General features: G+C 37.6%; 1 protein-coding gene across 2 annotated transcripts in view; it reads right to left on the bottom strand.

Moving 5' to 3' along the window:
* Positions 1-16674, bottom strand: part of GPC6 (glypican 6) — a 450840-nt gene that overhangs the window by 169065 nt on the left and 265101 nt on the right. For both annotated transcript variants that reach the window (XM_018555360.1, XM_018555361.1), the window contains exon 4: positions 1565-1730. In XM_018555360.1, the coding sequence (XP_018410862.1) occupies positions 1565-1730 (166 nt within the window). The remainder of the gene's footprint in view (positions 1-1564; positions 1731-16674) is intronic.

Below are 16674 nucleotides of genomic sequence, written 5' to 3'. Positions count from 1 at the left end.
GGGGGGCACCGATCGGCACCCCATACACGCGGTCCGTCGGCTCTAAAGCCGGCGGATCGCTTGTATGGTATCAGGCATCGCTGCCTGTTTTTTAAAAACGGCCGCTCAGATCTAGAGAGCTCCGGGCCAGCCGTTTTTCTACTACGGCCGGCCCGGAGGCAGTTAAAGCAGAACTCTATACTTTTCTAACCACAACATAACACAGCCCTATCATAACTTACATGTTCTTATAAATACTGTATACTGTATATAAAATCATTTATACTTATAAATTGCATGCCATGATCACATGCCAAAATTTGAATTGTTGCTCTTGTGTAACCACTCATCTCCCATGATGCCTTTCCTGCTTTTTTCATAAATATAAAATGCGAAACGTGTGAAGTAGTAAATGGTCAGTATTGCCCAACATTGCTACAGAAAGGAATGTAGAAGCTAAAATCGTTCATTGGACATATTTGTTGATTTCAATATCCTTTTTTAATCATATTTGATCTCTGAAATAGGTATCAAAGGAAAAAAAAACAATATACACATACACGGAAGTTATCTCACATAGATGTCTTTTAATAACTCTAGTGTAAATAATAATAGCAAGTCTTAAAGTGAACCTTTACGCGTTTCACAAAAAATCACATTAGTATGCACCTCTGCATGCTGATATGAAATCATTTTACATTTATTAGTTAAATAAACATATTTTTCTTTTGTTTACAATTACTGTTTTTTCACTTCCTGGTCCTCTTAGGCATTAGTGATGTAGCCCATGCCTGGGAGATGCATCCTGGGAAGGTTAAATCACAGTGCATTGCTGGGATATCTTATCTGTAAACTGCAAAATCTCACAAGATCTCAGGGAAAAGCATTTCCCACCCCTGAGATGATGTTCATGGTCACATGTCCTAGTCACATGTGCCAGAGTTACAGGAAGAAAAGGGAGATGGATTAATCTTCCCTTAGTAAAACTGGCCACCATGAGAAGAATGAGAAGAAAAGGAAACATATGGTATGCAAGGAATAAAAAGCCTGCAATTATCTAGAAGTATCTGTCTGATTGCAATTACTAAACATTCCTAAAGGTGCCTTTGTTGTCATTTTAAAGATAAGGGTAAAGTCTCTCTTTAAATTACACAATTCTCAGTATTTTTTTTTTGCAAAGGATCAAACTGACTGTAAACTTGGTGATTTCCAGCACAATCTCAGTCAACCATTCAAACCCATTTTTACTAAACCATTGTACTAAAATTCATAACAACAAAAGCACCTTTAGTTTAGGATTTTGTACAACTCTGTAGGATACCACATCACACTGTACTGGCATGTGTATGGATAATTGTGCCAATAATCCCTACATCAACACATTCAGTTCGACACTACAAAGCATTAATTCCATGACTGTACAGTATATATTTAATTGCACCTTTTTATGAAAAAACCCACACTTAAGCTAATATCTATTCACCAAGTGCTCATTATTAATTAAAATAACTTATTTGTACACTTCAATGAAAACACCATATAAATCAAGTTAGAATTAGGAACATAGATAAATGAAATTCCTTACCAACAAAGAGATTCCATTCAACGTCCAAATCAGCCTGATTAGCCAAGCAGCCTTTCATCACATTGAGACAGTAGTTGTGACAAGGTTTCAGTGTGGGAAGTCCACGACAGTACGGACAGTAGAGCATCTTCAGGAGTGCCCGGGTACACCCTGCATTTGGGCTGAGCTGTAGAAACAGACATGGTTTAGAAACTGTAGCTCTGACTGACAGAATAAATTACTAATGGGTTATTCACAAAAGGGTGAAGAGTTTGGAGAAGGCAGGAGAAGGGAACAATCTAGGGCAACATAGCTGATTTAGAAAATGTCTCCAATTCAGCTCACTGTCCAGCTCAGCTATGTTGTCCTAGATTGTTCACTTCTTCTGCCTTCTACAAACTCTTCACCCTTTTGTGAATAACCCTGTAAGTTTAAAAAACTGAGCAACTCCATTTTTGTTTGTAAAAACATTAATTAAATATTGAATTTGCTCTATTTAAGGCTGCCGCACCTCGCTTAACCTTCCAGACAGAGCTGAACTGTGTGACAGAGCTGGATGGACATAAACACAACCCCTTTAGCAAGTAAAACAAGTGCTCTTTATGTATTTCACATATGTATTTAGCTGTTTGCATGGAGTTTATCTTTAACTATGGATTCAACTTCTTTCTAATATATAGTCAGAATGCATTTTATCAAACAGCTCTGATTTATAACTGAGCTGACTGCATCCTCACCATTTCCCCCTGCTCATTTTCTCTGATATACTAAAATGCTTCACTGCCCTAGGAGCTTGAAAAGCAGTAGGATAGTAGAGTATCTGTCTCCATCAGTGCTCCAAAATACCCAAATAAAGCAGCATTTACAAATGCAGTCATACTTCATTTTGAAGACAGCCGACTGACAAATAAAAAAAGTCTAGATATTTCAAGATATCAACTTTTTTAAAACAATAATTGTGCTGAATCATACAGACGTAAGTCTACATTAACACCTGCTTAAGCATTTACAGGTGATTTTGGAATGGGTTTTTTGGGGGAGATTTTGGGCATTTTGTTTAGTCATACCCAGGCTTGAGCATTTTTGTTTTATCCAATGGAAAACTAAGTACTAGAATAAGGAAATGGTTGTTTAGCCTTTTTGCTAATTTTGAGGCCTTTTTCAGGCGCTTCTTTTGAATTCTTTGGAGTCAAAATGGCCCATTCTGCTTCAAAAGTAGCTCATGTACCATTTTGAGCTTCAGGTGTTGAGCTACATACATCTAAGCGCTCACTTGTGTAAAAGCACAATTTAAAATTATGGCATTTTGGTCGCTGTGCATTTTGGAGCTTTGGACATCAAGCTACAAAATGCCCAGGTGTGAATAAGTGCTAATACTGTGCTCTGTGTGGATAATGCACGTCATAGAGAAGTTCCAAGACACGTGGTGCTTATTGTGAAGTCAACTTCAGAGTTACAGAGTGTGAGCATGCTTCACTTTTTAATTTTAGGGAGAACCATGGCAAAAGTTGGACTGTCATGTAATCTAAACATGTGAAGACTGTGCCATGTGAAAAATTAATCTCTTTCATAATTGTTACTGAAAACTAATCATTTTCAAGTTGAACAACAAGACCAAAACCTTTGTGCGGGTTTATACACATAAATTAGCACTCTTATTCTTTAAGTTGTCACGTTGAGTACAGGTGTCACATTTGGGGAATTTGTTGAAGATTAGGGGAATATGTTTAATCCAAATAAAAATAAATAAACTATTAGAGTTTAAAAAAAAAAAAGTTTGTAGAATCAACCCCTCCAGACGGTAACTGGTAAACACTGATTGGAGATGTCCAGTCCCACATATTTGGGCACCTCTTTTTTGTCTCTGGATGGATGTCATGTACAGTATATCTTATACAAAATAAACATTACTTTAGTCCAGATAAATCTAGTTCAATCATGGGTCAAACATCTGTGCATGCCATTATGTGTGAACTTTTGTTCACAAAAACTACTTGTGTTTTTTTCTTCCTGTTTCAAAAAACAAGTTTCACAGTATTGTTCACCAAGCCAATACGTCAGTTCACCCTTTTTTCTAGTTCCCTATTTTCCAAACATTTACTAAACAATTTCAGCCATATTTACCATTAAGTTTTTTAAATATTCCACATGCATAAAGCAGAAAATATGGACTTTAAAATTTTTAAAAGAAAGTGTATATCACCAGCACACTATGGACGCATACCATATAGTCAAAATTTATTAATTTAATTAATCACACACAATAAGTACTAGTGCGCAGGGTGTCTTTTTCATGCATGTAAAAAGTGTGAAGAACATAGATCAAATACTTAAAATAAACATTCACCAATCAAACACAGTAAAGATACTGTAGATTACTACCCAACTTCTGATGTCACAATGTTGCCAAAAAATGCCAAAAATAGCAAACAATGTATGCATATTCAAGTCAATCATATTTATGCCATAACAAACATAGCTATACAAACAACATATTACCTAAATTTGCATTTCTAACCGCCTCCTGCATGCCATAATGCCTTTAGGTCCTGTATTGAAGAGCCACAAAATCAGACCAACCTGTCTGATTAGAGGATCACCATAAAACCTAGAATGTGATCAATGTCCCAGCTGCTAAGAAGTCATACACATGCCTTGGAGTGAGGAGCCCACCACTATATTTAGGTGCAGCTTGCAGCATGCACAGCCCGACCACCCGCACCTTGTGATGCTGGACTATCAGTTGTCACTACTGCAAACCAGTAACATAGAAAGAGAAGCAGAGTAAAAGGTATGTGTGCTCTGCCATCCCAGGAGGGAGGGGAAGGGGCATATACAAGAGAGCCAAATGCTCTAAGAAGGGACAAGGGTGCAAAAGGGTGTGTGAAAGGAAAAACATGAAAGAAGGAATACCAAAGGTGCAAAGAGAAAAGGAAGGGGAAAAAGTAAGATAGGAGGGGTAAAGATGGAGGGGGGAGGAAAGTAAGGAGAAAATAATACTGAGATAAAGAAAAAAAGTTTAAAAAATAATGTAAACTTCAGTACCCAATCAACAAGGAAATATACTAGCAAATATACCTTGAAATATACTAGCAGGGTATTGCTTTAAAAATTAACAGCAAAAAAATACAATCCAAGATAATATCTCAAAATTGGAGTTAGTTTCCAAGCTGAAAATAATAGAAACAGTTTAAATACACTGAAATGTTTATGTACATTATTATACACAGGAAAGGCCCTACAGCGTGCTCGTTGCCGAGGCGTTTTTTGCTCACTTGTTATAATCCACATTTTAGGCCTGAAAATTACTTAAAGCCCTTAAGAGTGCTGAAAGACCTTATAAAATAAAATGGTGGCAGTGACATATTTTTTACATCGCGTGATATTAGTGCAACTATTTATGAAACCCAACATTTGTGTAAAAAATACACTGAAGTCAATGTTAATGCCAAAAAACACAATATAATACCCATTGTTTCATAACATATAAAATATGAGGTTTTGACAAGTAAATAGACACCCAACATGCCCAGGTTAAAAATTGTGTGCATTATTATTTATTTTCTTTAATTTTCTTTAAAACTTGTTTTACTTAAATGAATTGCCCCAATGTGATAGTACAAGTGATCTGTACAAAACAAGAATCGCCTGCAGACATGAATACATTTGTTGGTACCCTTGCACAAAAAAGAAACCACAATTTTCTCTGAGGTATCTTGAAACTGACCAAAGTCATTGCCATTCATCATTGTTTACTTCATAATAAACAAAACAGAAATCAAACCTTGCTTTTGATTTTTTATTCAGCAGAATGATTTAAATAATAAAACCGTGGCATGGATAAAAATGATGGTACCCTTAGGGCTTGTTCACACCATAAACAGTGTGTTCCAGAGCAGTGGGTTGCTGTATCGTATCGCGGCTGGCTTCCTGCATTCAGGGGCGCCAGGGGGCGTGGTCGTGCATTGCAGTCAATGGCACAACAGCCACACACCTCACCAGCAGTGCGATCACCCACACCAGAATGTGTGGCACATCAGTCCCTGTGTTCCGGGCCGGTACGATCTAAAAAAATGCTGCAAGCACTATTTTTTCAGATCACACTGGACCAGAATGCAGCAACTGATGTGCCATGCATTCTGGTGCGGGCAATCGCACTGATGGCGGGGGGTGTGGCTGCAGTGCCATTGACTTCAGTGAGGCAATAAGCAATAATGTATTCCTTTATTTGCTTTACTAACATAACATACCAAAGCCATGCAGGTATACTGTATATAAGACAAATGGTTTTAATTTAATCACTTTTCAGGAGGAATGAAGCACTGTTTCAATGAGCTGTAATACTGATACCAACAAATTTGTCAACGTTTGTATCACTGCACTCACTCCTCAAGAGCCATAATCACAGGGCATCTTTTAATTAACACAAAATAACAGTAAATGTTAGTATATGGACTACTACAAGACATAGCATGTTTTATTGCAACCAAATTGGTAACAATATTTGTAGCTGTAGCAATTTACGAATATAATTAACCACATGACTTCCCAGACCCTTTTCTCCCTAAATCCTCTCGCATATTTTTTTCATTTCGGCGATGTCTCAGTTCCATACATTATATTTTTTTATGTTTTGTAGTCCACTGTAATATAGATTATTATACATTTTTAGGGCATACAGTGCTTTAATTTGGTAGCAAATTTGGTCACATATTTTTATTTCCTTGTTTTTTATTTGGGATAAATAGGAAAAAAGCAAAACATTAAATTTTTACTAATGCAAAGTTTCCATAATTAGTGCACCCCATACTTTACCCCAAAATACAATCAACAAAGTCAAATGATTAAAATATTACATCATAGTGACTTTTTAAGTGATGTAGCAGTTAAAAGTATGTTTTACTTTAGGAGAGCTTTACTCTTCTTTTGATGCTACATTACAACGTAAGCAGGGGGAAACAAAACTGAGAGTTGTGGACTAAAAACAATAGGCATAGAAAATGTCTAAAGGGAAGAGTGTGTGTGCTTTTCTGCTGTGCCATAGAGAAACAATGGCTACATCTGAACTGTGTCTGAGTGTGTCCCTATTATGGAAAATTGCTATGTGCTTTAAAATAGCATTTCAGCCAAAACGTAATTCTGGATTGTTCAGGGAAGACCTAGAACCTCTCTTTATTTGTTGTTGCTGTCTGTGTCCCAGTAGTTGAGCAATAAATCTCCCATGCATAGATGTAGACAGCAATAAAACCTGAAAGAGATTCTAATTCTTCCCACTGTACTATTTTTTGTAGCTGTCTTCGGCTTTCTTGGGGAGACTTGCTTTCGATTTCTATTCCAGTGACCACCTGTCACTCGGAAATGGAGCAAAGGAAAATCTACCCAAAGGAACACATATAGAAAAAAAGGAAAAAAAAAAGATTTAACCCTCTCTCTTAGCTGCAGTTACACATTGCACAATTAGACTTCCTTTGATCTACTGAGGTTTCAGAATAAAAGGACATTTTTTAAGAAGTTGAACAAACAGACATATGTTTTTCATCCTATCCACATAAGCAATTATGATACACTGTTTGCAATCAATCTGTGTCCTTTTTTTTTTTTACTTTGCTAGTCTGAGTTTGCATTGTCACTTAACATCTGAAGAAGGACTGTGGGCACATCCAGTTATATATGTTGTAGAACCTTGCTTATTATCCTCTAAGTCAAGAAAACAACACAAAGCAGAATGTTCCATCTTTGATTTACAACAAATCTTCAATTTCAAGGTCCTTGTAATAACTTCATTCTTGCCACAAATGTGTTGTGTTCTATTTAATTTTTCACATACATCATGAACTACAGCTTGTTATGAACAGTATACAGTGTTTTTATTTCAAAAGATTTGAATCATGTTTCAATAAGGCAGTTGAATTCAACTTACAAAAACAAAAAGGAGCATGAAATAGCATCGCTGGTTCTAAATATGAAAAGGACTGCGGACAAGTTATATATTTTATTTATTTATATCTCATGGTATTTTAACAGTAGGTAATTACATAGCTAGGCTGTTTAACCAAAAGAAAACAAAAACACGGCATCCTTAGAAACCTAAACCCCCCATTTATTTCTGAAGAAGGCAAAAACCTGATAAATGGTGGTTCAAGTTGAAGGAAAAGTTGTTTTCCCTGCCATCAAAGGTAATTGCATAACTCAATGCTTTAACATTCTGTAACATTATTTCTCATAAATATTGGAAGCTGTATATATTTTATGCATTTGGAAACGATCTGCCAATTTGTTTCTGTGGAAGACTATTCTACTGTTTAACAGCTCTTACAGTGAAAAACCATTTCTGAGTGTTGAATTGAAATATCTTACTCTAATCACAAATGCCTTGTGATCATTTTGTCTTTCGCAGTGACCTTAATGTGTATTTCCACTTTTGCAGCTAAGTTGGGATAACACCTATATTAGGTTTGTTCCACATTCCCATTCACATTTTGAAGCATACCTAAAGAAAATACATTTTTAGGTTATTTTTACATGCTTAAAAATTCTACCTAGCTTCCTCCCTATGTAATGTTAAGGAGGGGGCTGTGGAAAGTTATGATTACACTAATTAACCCTGTCTGTACTGTGCTGGCAGATTTTATTATCAGTTGTAAACTAAATTTCACCAATGTATGTCCTAACAGTTTGTACCTCTACATTCACTTTCAAACTACTAAAAGTAGCCTAGACTCTTCATAAACGTTATCACCAGAAAAACTTAAAAGTTAGGAAATATTTGTTAAAAAAATTCTGTTACGTATGCTTTTTGAGTGGGAATACATAACAAACAGAGGGGTTTTCTCAAATTTGACAAAAAAGTGGAAATAAACTTTAAAGTAAACAACTTTCTACAGAATGTATTATATCATATACAGTATTTATACATTATGCCCCTTATTGGTCTCATCTGATGGGTGAATAATTTCAGTTCAGTTTATCTTTCCTAGAAGACGAGGTTTCCCATACTCATTATTTAATCAGTTACTGTTATCCACACTTTTTCCAATCCCAAACGTTCATTTTGTGAACCAGTGCCCTTAACCGAATTGTATATTCAAGATAATGTTTTACTAATGCTTTGTACACAGGCAATTTTGTTTGTCTTTCCATCTTTTCCCTCTACCACGAAGTAGGCCACTTGCAACCATAGATTATTCAGAAATCTGTAAGCAGAAGTCTCTGGACATCACCTGCTCTTCTATATCAGAACAACAGAAACAACATATGGATAAGAAACCCTGCCCTTTTCCTATTGTGTAATCCACCGGAGACTGCTCTGTTCCTTGTGATGTTGTACTGGACTGGAAGTTCAGGGTAACTGAACTGAGAGATATGGAGTCAGCTGTTCAGAAACATGATGACTGTAAGTACTTGAACAAAAATGTAAAGAAATACTTTGTTGGGCAATGTATATTTGTTTGATCTGGATCCATTATTGAAAACAGTTTGAGAGTTTAATACAACTCTAATATTACACTTTAAATAATATTTTCATTTAGGTATATGATATAAAATATGGTCTGCTAGCAATGCACCCAATCCCTTCTGAAATTCTGCTTTCTATTGGGTTACTGATGAGCAAAAGCAACAAGCCCCTAGAATTCCCAATATTGTAAGTCATACTCATTAACCAGTTGCCATCTGCCCATTGTAAAAACATGGTCGGACGGCGGATGCTTCCAGCAGGTGGACATACTTATATGTGATTTTTTTTCTGCAGGCGTGAGCAGAATTCCACTGGGAATCAAAACAACCAGTACAAGCTGTTACATACAAGCGTTCGGCTGGCTCTATAGCTGGCTGATCGCTTGTATGACTACATGCAGTGTGTGCGCCTCCCTCCATTGCCACGCTCCCCCTCCATTGCCACGCTTCCCCTTCCCCACCCCCACTGCCAGTTATCCCGGGCTCTGGGCAACAACAGCTGCCTATGGTGAGAACAGAGGAGAGATCAGAATTCCCCTACCCCTACTGCTGATCTCTCCTCCTCTCTCTCTAAAGGCAGAAGCGATGTGTATTACATCAATTCCGCCGTTAGCTGTCATTTCTCTGGCTGCTATAGTCAGAGAAGAAGCTTGTGAAGCAGATCTGTGCTTCATCAGCTTCTTTGGGAGTCCCTAGGAGACATTAGAGGTCTTAGAGACCCCTGATGTCTCCATTAAGAGGACCTGTCATTGTATATTAGTTATCACATAGGGGGCTTGTTAGACCCCTATGTGATAGCATAAAGAGAACATGTGTTAAGTGTAAAAAAAAGCTTAAAAAAATAAGTCTCATATTAAAATAAGAAAAACACCAAAAAAAAAGTGCCCAGCCCCCGCGTGCACGCACATATAACCGTACATACACGTCGGGTGCGCCTAGATGCGAAAAAACAACAATTACGCCACACATGTTACATATCACCGCAAACGTGGGCATGTGAGCAATCATTCTAGGGCCATAAATCACTGATAACACTAAACTGATGAGGGGTAAAAGCTTTTAAACCGTAGCCTATGGCCAATTTTAGGCATGGTAGTTTTTTGCGATTTCGTGGGCACACGCAATTTTAAGGTTTGACATGTTAGGCCCCATTCACACAAAGGGACACACCTTAAGAAGCGGATGCAAGCGGCTGGGATAGCGCGACTGTCGGGGTGACGTTCCAGCGACGATCCAGCGACAGTAGCATGACCTTTACCGTCGGGCTGCATTAAAAAATAGAAAAATTGTGCGACATCCGCAGAAAAAATGGTCCTGCAGGCGCGACTTGCGACCGTGATGAGGGACGGGCGACATGCAGCTGTACATTAAGACAGCTCTATTGAAAATCATTGTCCGGCGACTTCTCGCGATATCGCGACGCAATCCGCTCAGTGTGAATGGGGCCTTAGGTGTCTATTTACCCGACATGACCCCATCTTTAATATTTTACCAGAAAACTGGGTAACAGCAAATGTTTTTTAACATAACGTAGGGAAAACAGGTTTTTTTCCAAAATTTCCTGAACTTTTTCATAATTGTGAATAGCCGAACAGTGTTCGGCTCACTTCACTTCAGATCGGTCATTCACTCGGCTGCCCTCGGTAGCTTTGTGAATAGACCCCATAGTAAAAAACTATGGTGATTAAATATCACCAAAAGAAAGCTCTAAATGTCCCCCTAAAATGGTATAAAATTCATTTCAGTACAGCGCTGCATGACAAAATAAATGTCAGTCAAAGTACCGCAGCGCTGAATACTGGAAAATGGCCTGGACAGGAAGGGGGTTTAACACCATGGTCAGCAAGTGGTTAATAGTACATCTCAATGTTTTCGCTTTTCACTCTCCGGCCATGGGTGGGTTGTTATTCAAAAAAATATGACCTTGGAGATTCTGTAGTATGCTGGTAAAGGGTCCAAGGGGCTGGCAGATCGAAAGATTTTGGAATATCTTATATACATAAATCTACACAAAAAAATCCCAGTGTGAACAAACCAATTTGCTTCTAAGTACATATAAATAGGCCCAATGAAGCCAAGTAACTGCATTTATAAAGCAATATGAGAAAAGAAATAGAAACTGAAAACAAATTCTGAATCAATGCATTTGTTGTGCTGGATTTGCTTAGAAGAAGGCTCATTATTATGATACCCCTGAAGCATGAAGATTATAAAGCAGCAGAGCACAGTATAAGCCTACTTACGGTACTCTGCATATTGCTAATGTTCATTCATTAGACCATTAGACTTTTTTATTGCAGCAAACAGTTGCAGCTGCATATTTCATAGTTACACAATTCACAGAACAATATTTTATCCCCTCTTTAATATTCTACATTATAACCTTATATGGCTCCCATTAGACATTAAAGTTGGCAAAGAGATAAATAAAAAGAATACTTTCTCTAAAACTGATATCTATAACTTTTTTTCACAGTAGTCATTAATTGCTTGGTAATAGACTATCACTGCATTTCATTTCAGTTAAGTGAATGAAACATCTGCTCTGCTAACTAGATATATAAGATCACATGAAGCTTTACAGATTGTTTGGCACTATAAACAGATATGGAAAACTAAAACCTGTTCCTTTTTTTAGGGAAAGTATAAACCAACTGAAATATCTTACATTATTGCATTAGAAAAACACTCTACAATTAAGCGATTACAATTAGGCAATCCCTTAAGACTCATCTCTTCAGGGAAGCCTATCCCACCTCAGACTACCACTCAACCATCACATTCTCAAACAATTCATCCCCACACAGCTGCCTCCTCATGTATGAAATCCAAATTACACTGCGCTCAAGTGAATAATCTATATAAAATGTGATACAAATCTAACAAGTTTTGTCTTTGATGCAGTTTTCTCAGAAACCACTACATTCAAATGTGGGATATAATGAAGTGATAAATATCTACAAGAAAATAAAATCTCAGCAAAGGTATAAACCCGTGATGTACACAAGTTGCATGTGTATATAAGTATAAACAACTATAAGGTATAAAATATCATAATAAATGTCCTTAAAAAATAAAGTGAAAAGTGATGATCAAAAAATCATAATGTCCATATGTGAAGTTTTAATGTTCCGTGCGTCTCAGTGCTCCACGTGTAATAACAGAAAAGGTCTGCACTCTCCAGATAGCCTTTGTAAACTCACTTAGGGTATGTCCAATTGTTGGTCTGCCTCTCAACAATCCCTGTGAGAGACGTTCAGCAGTACCACCCAAGCGACCCAAAAATAGCTCAAAGGGAATAGATGGGGACATTCATAGTGCAGTATGTCCAATAAAAAACTTTATTAAAAAGGTTAAAAATACTCACAAGAGTCGAAACAAATCGCATATAAACACCGCACCGATGTGCTCCTTCTATGTAAAGACTGGGGTTTAGTGATCTCAACGTACACCCGCTCGTCTACATGTTTCGTCATAAGACTTCGTCGGAATAGAATAGTTCTTCGGCTGTAGAGAGCTGGAGAAGGTGGTGCTGCTGAACGTCTCTAACAGGGATTGTGAAAATTCTGGCTGACAACATTTATGGCCTTCACTGGTCCATACTGCATGAACATGAGCAATGTGAGATCTGTGGGAGTCTTATTGTATGAATGTTTGATTGCTAAAACAACCCCAAAAGTTTCTGAGAAACTTTATGGATTTATCCGCTGCATAGTACTTTTACCTTTTGCTGGGGACGTTTTGAGAGAGGTAACTAATGGCTTTTGGGTCTATACTCAGCTGTTTAGTAGGATTAAGACATGAGTTTCAAGTTAAGGATTTGGGTGAAGAGTGAAAGGTTAAGTGGTGGGAGAGGTTAAGTGTTAGACTTTCATTTTTAGGTCTTGGTTAGAGGTAATGTTTTAATATTGGGAGAGGGACACGATTAGGTTTTAGAGTAAATATGAGTGTCGATATAATATTTAATGAGCATGGATGCTCAAAGTGAATTTCATACTTACGTTTGGTGCTAAAAATTAATGAGCCAACTCAGCTGAAACAGGCCTAGGTTTTTTTTATATATGCTGCCAGCAGCTATTTTCAAATTGACTATGTGGGTGGTAAGTTCTGTCTGACCCGTACAAGGTTTTTTGCTTTTTCTGTTTACCTGTGTGTGAGTCTTGCTATGTGCAAATGCCTTGATCATGTGACTGCAAAAAAACATCTCTGTGGGTATGCCATGTTTCCACTAGCTTGCCTAAAGTTGGGTATAGATGGTTAGCATTTTGTTCGAAAATAGTAATTTTCAAAACTTTCATTCAATTTTCTAATAATTAATGGAGTCAAATCAGCGATTATTTTTGACTGTAGAGATGATAAAAAAAACAAAGGAGCAGGATGGGAATTTTTCTTGAATTAACGCATTAACACAAAACCACATTTTACAGTGAATGTGGTTTTCATTTGGGAAACTCCATTCATTCCAAAATGTAATGTTAAAATCAAATTAAATTTCAAACAACATTCATCGTTATTGAATAATCGGATGTTCTGTCGAGTATTTTTGTATGAGCATTCATACAAAATTCTAACCTTGTATACCCAGATTTAGAGAGAATCCAGCTACTAATCTTTTACTGACTTTGTTAGACTCAGGGAGAAAAGATTAAAAGCATGTATGATACATTTTTTTTCTCTGATGTGCTGTCCAGCTGTGTAGAAGCAATCTGTTGCAGCAGAGAAAGCTGAGCGAGTTCAATATGCACAAAAAGATAAATGTCTGCATTTCCCCTTTAGATAAAAAAAGGAAATACAGCAGATCCAGAAGGGCAGAGTAATGTGACTTAAGGAGCCTTGATGTGCATCCTCCAGGCCTGCATTTTGGCTAAACAAAGTAAGTTCATGTCAACTCAATAAACCTCGTTTGAACCTCTTTTGAACTGAATACACTGGGGGGGGAATTCAACACTCATTAGAATTCTGTCATGCATCTGTATGACAAATGGCAGTGCTTGCCCTAGATTTTTGTACCTGATGGAAACAGGTACATGACACTCTGTCCTCAGTGCAGCTCAGTAATGCTGAGCCAAAAAATCATAGGCTCAGCATTACTGAGCTCTCTGCCTGGTCACTTTGCTTATTACACCGATGTCACTGATGACATGATGTCAGCCAGTATCCCCCACCCCTTTGTTTACATTCAGCTGTCAATGAATGAGAAGCGGTCAAACTGGAAGTTTCCAATCTGTAAACTGGCAGTAATTATTTTTGAATCTGTTGCAACCATAACAACAGATTCCCAAAGTGGCGCAATTAATAACTACCAGAATTTCTTGCAAGTGTTGGTAAAGATACCAAAACTGGCGAAGGGCCTTTTAAAGTTTCAAACCTCCATAAAAGTGGCAGAAAGCCTTTATTCAATTATCTCAGTGTTTCTAAAATTCAGGCAAACATGAAGTCATTGCATTTGTAGGAGACCAGAGTCTCAGTCTTTGGCCTATCATTCAGCCCTCTTGATCAATGGCACTCAAGACAGATTTAGAAGTGAAACAAATGGCAATTGCACTCATCAATTTATAATTAGCTCCTCCAGGCTTACATGCACACAATGGGGTTGATTTACTAACCTTATAAACATGCCACGAACAAGTATACACCTCTGTAGTGTGTTCCCTCCCAGCATGATCTATTGGTGGAATCTAGACACCTTTGTAGTGTGTACACACCCAGCAGGTGTGTTGTGCAAAGCCCTGCAAAGCCCTGCATGAATTGCAAGGTGATGCTGTGTAAATTAGCTCTACGTTGTGTTGCTTGCGTTGATGAATGCAGGAATGTAAATGCATGAGCTAACTATTTTTGTCTAAACTGTGAAGCAGCATTATATATGCATCATGTGCATCATTTTTCCATATATGGCATTAGTGGAAATATGCTTTTAGAGACTTGCATGCCGCTATTAGAGCGGCGTGTAGCCTATGGCGCATGTTACATGACGCACACGTACGTAAATACATAAAAACGTGCCATAACGGCATGAAAATGTGACACGTTGCTCGGGTTTGGTTGATAAAAACGTTTTGCTGTGTAAAAATGCACACGCACCTGGTGCGTGTGTGTGTTTAGGTTAGTAAATCACCCCAATGTATTTTTTGCTATATATGCTCCAAGATTGAGGCTCTTGTAGATTAGAGTTGGGACCAAAATACACAGAGGACTCTTGACAGGGCCATGTTGCCTACACATGTTTTGCAAAACTTGGGCAACTAAAACCTCTGTTTTAATGCACACACACATGCACACAGACATGCACAATCGCGCATTGACACAAAAAGGTTGCACTTGATGGACCTGTATCTTTATTCAACCCCAAATACTATGTAACTATACTATGTAATGATAATAGTTAGACAGAGTAATTTTTTTTTTTGCAGGCTAGCTGGTAAGTGTGCTGGGATATTTTTGTCTTTGCGCTAGTTTTTGGAAGTTCTCAATTTTTTTAACTCAGCTCTCCATCATATGATGCATCACATAACTAAAACATGAAGAGGGGAGGTATATGAGTGGCAGCACAGCAGAGGCATGGTATGCGAGTGCTAGCTCTTCTGTGCTCTGGGGCACTACTGATCCTGAAGTCTGACATAGAACTTTTCTGTAAGATTACATTTCCCCTATATGGGGTACCCTGCAGAGCCACAGAAACTCCAAATGAAATACCCCTTTTTATAAATGTCACACTATAACTACCATCAATAATTTTGTGAATTGAGTTGAATGTTTAACCTGGTGAATATTGGTGATTATTTAATGTGTAGGTGAATCTTCTTGGCAAATGTGCTTTATAAGAGCTGCAAATGATGCATGATGTATATCATGATAAATAATATCTTATACAATATAAATATTCCCCTTTAAAAAAAAAATGAGTACAAAAAGGGCAGTGAATGTCTTATATGCAAGTACATTACTTGTTTTGTTCAGTTCTGAAGGGCTTTTTCACTACATTAGGTTACTGTCAGTTTCCATATAAGGTCCTTCTTGGTATGTGTGACCTTGGCACAGGGTAGAAAACCTTCACAATCACTGCTGATTTACCAAACAAATTCTACTCTACAATGTAACTGATAGCGTGAGAAATATGGGCATTGGCATTGCTTAAAGTGACACTAAACTCAGGAGTTACATTTTAAAAATGCATTGAAGTACCATAACTATTAACACAAATGTATCTTATTTGTGCTTCACTCAGCTTGTAGATCCTCAAATAATCTCTGAATTGGTGCTGATACCGTGCTTCCTTCTGGAGGGTGGCTACTTTTGTTCCCCATGGTCCCTGTGTGTGTTGTAAAGTAGGCAACACTCCAAGCTTGCTCCTGTGATGGACTACAATTTCCTATTTAGTTTTCTAATTGGTATTGAAATTATAGTCTATCACGGGAGTGAGCTTGGAGCAGTGGCTACTTTACAACACACAGGGACTATGGCGAACAAAAGTAGCCACCGTCCAGAGGAAGGACAGTGTCAGCAAGAATTCAGAGATGGTTTGAGGGTCTACAGCTGAGTAATGCACAAATCAGATACATTTTTGTTAAGGTACTTGAATGCATTTTAAAGATTTAACTCCTGAGTTTAGTGTCACTTTAACTTCTGAAAGTGCTATATGCGTGGCTGTCTCTGGCTTCAACACATTAACACCAACT

Source organism: Nanorana parkeri, unplaced genomic scaffold (assembly GCF_000935625.1).
Source record: "Nanorana parkeri isolate BGI_ZX_2015 unplaced genomic scaffold, ASM93562v1 scaffold193, whole genome shotgun sequence".
NCBI lineage: Eukaryota > Metazoa > Chordata > Amphibia > Anura > Dicroglossidae > Nanorana > Nanorana parkeri.
This window is presented reverse-complemented; position numbering and strand designations above follow the sequence as displayed.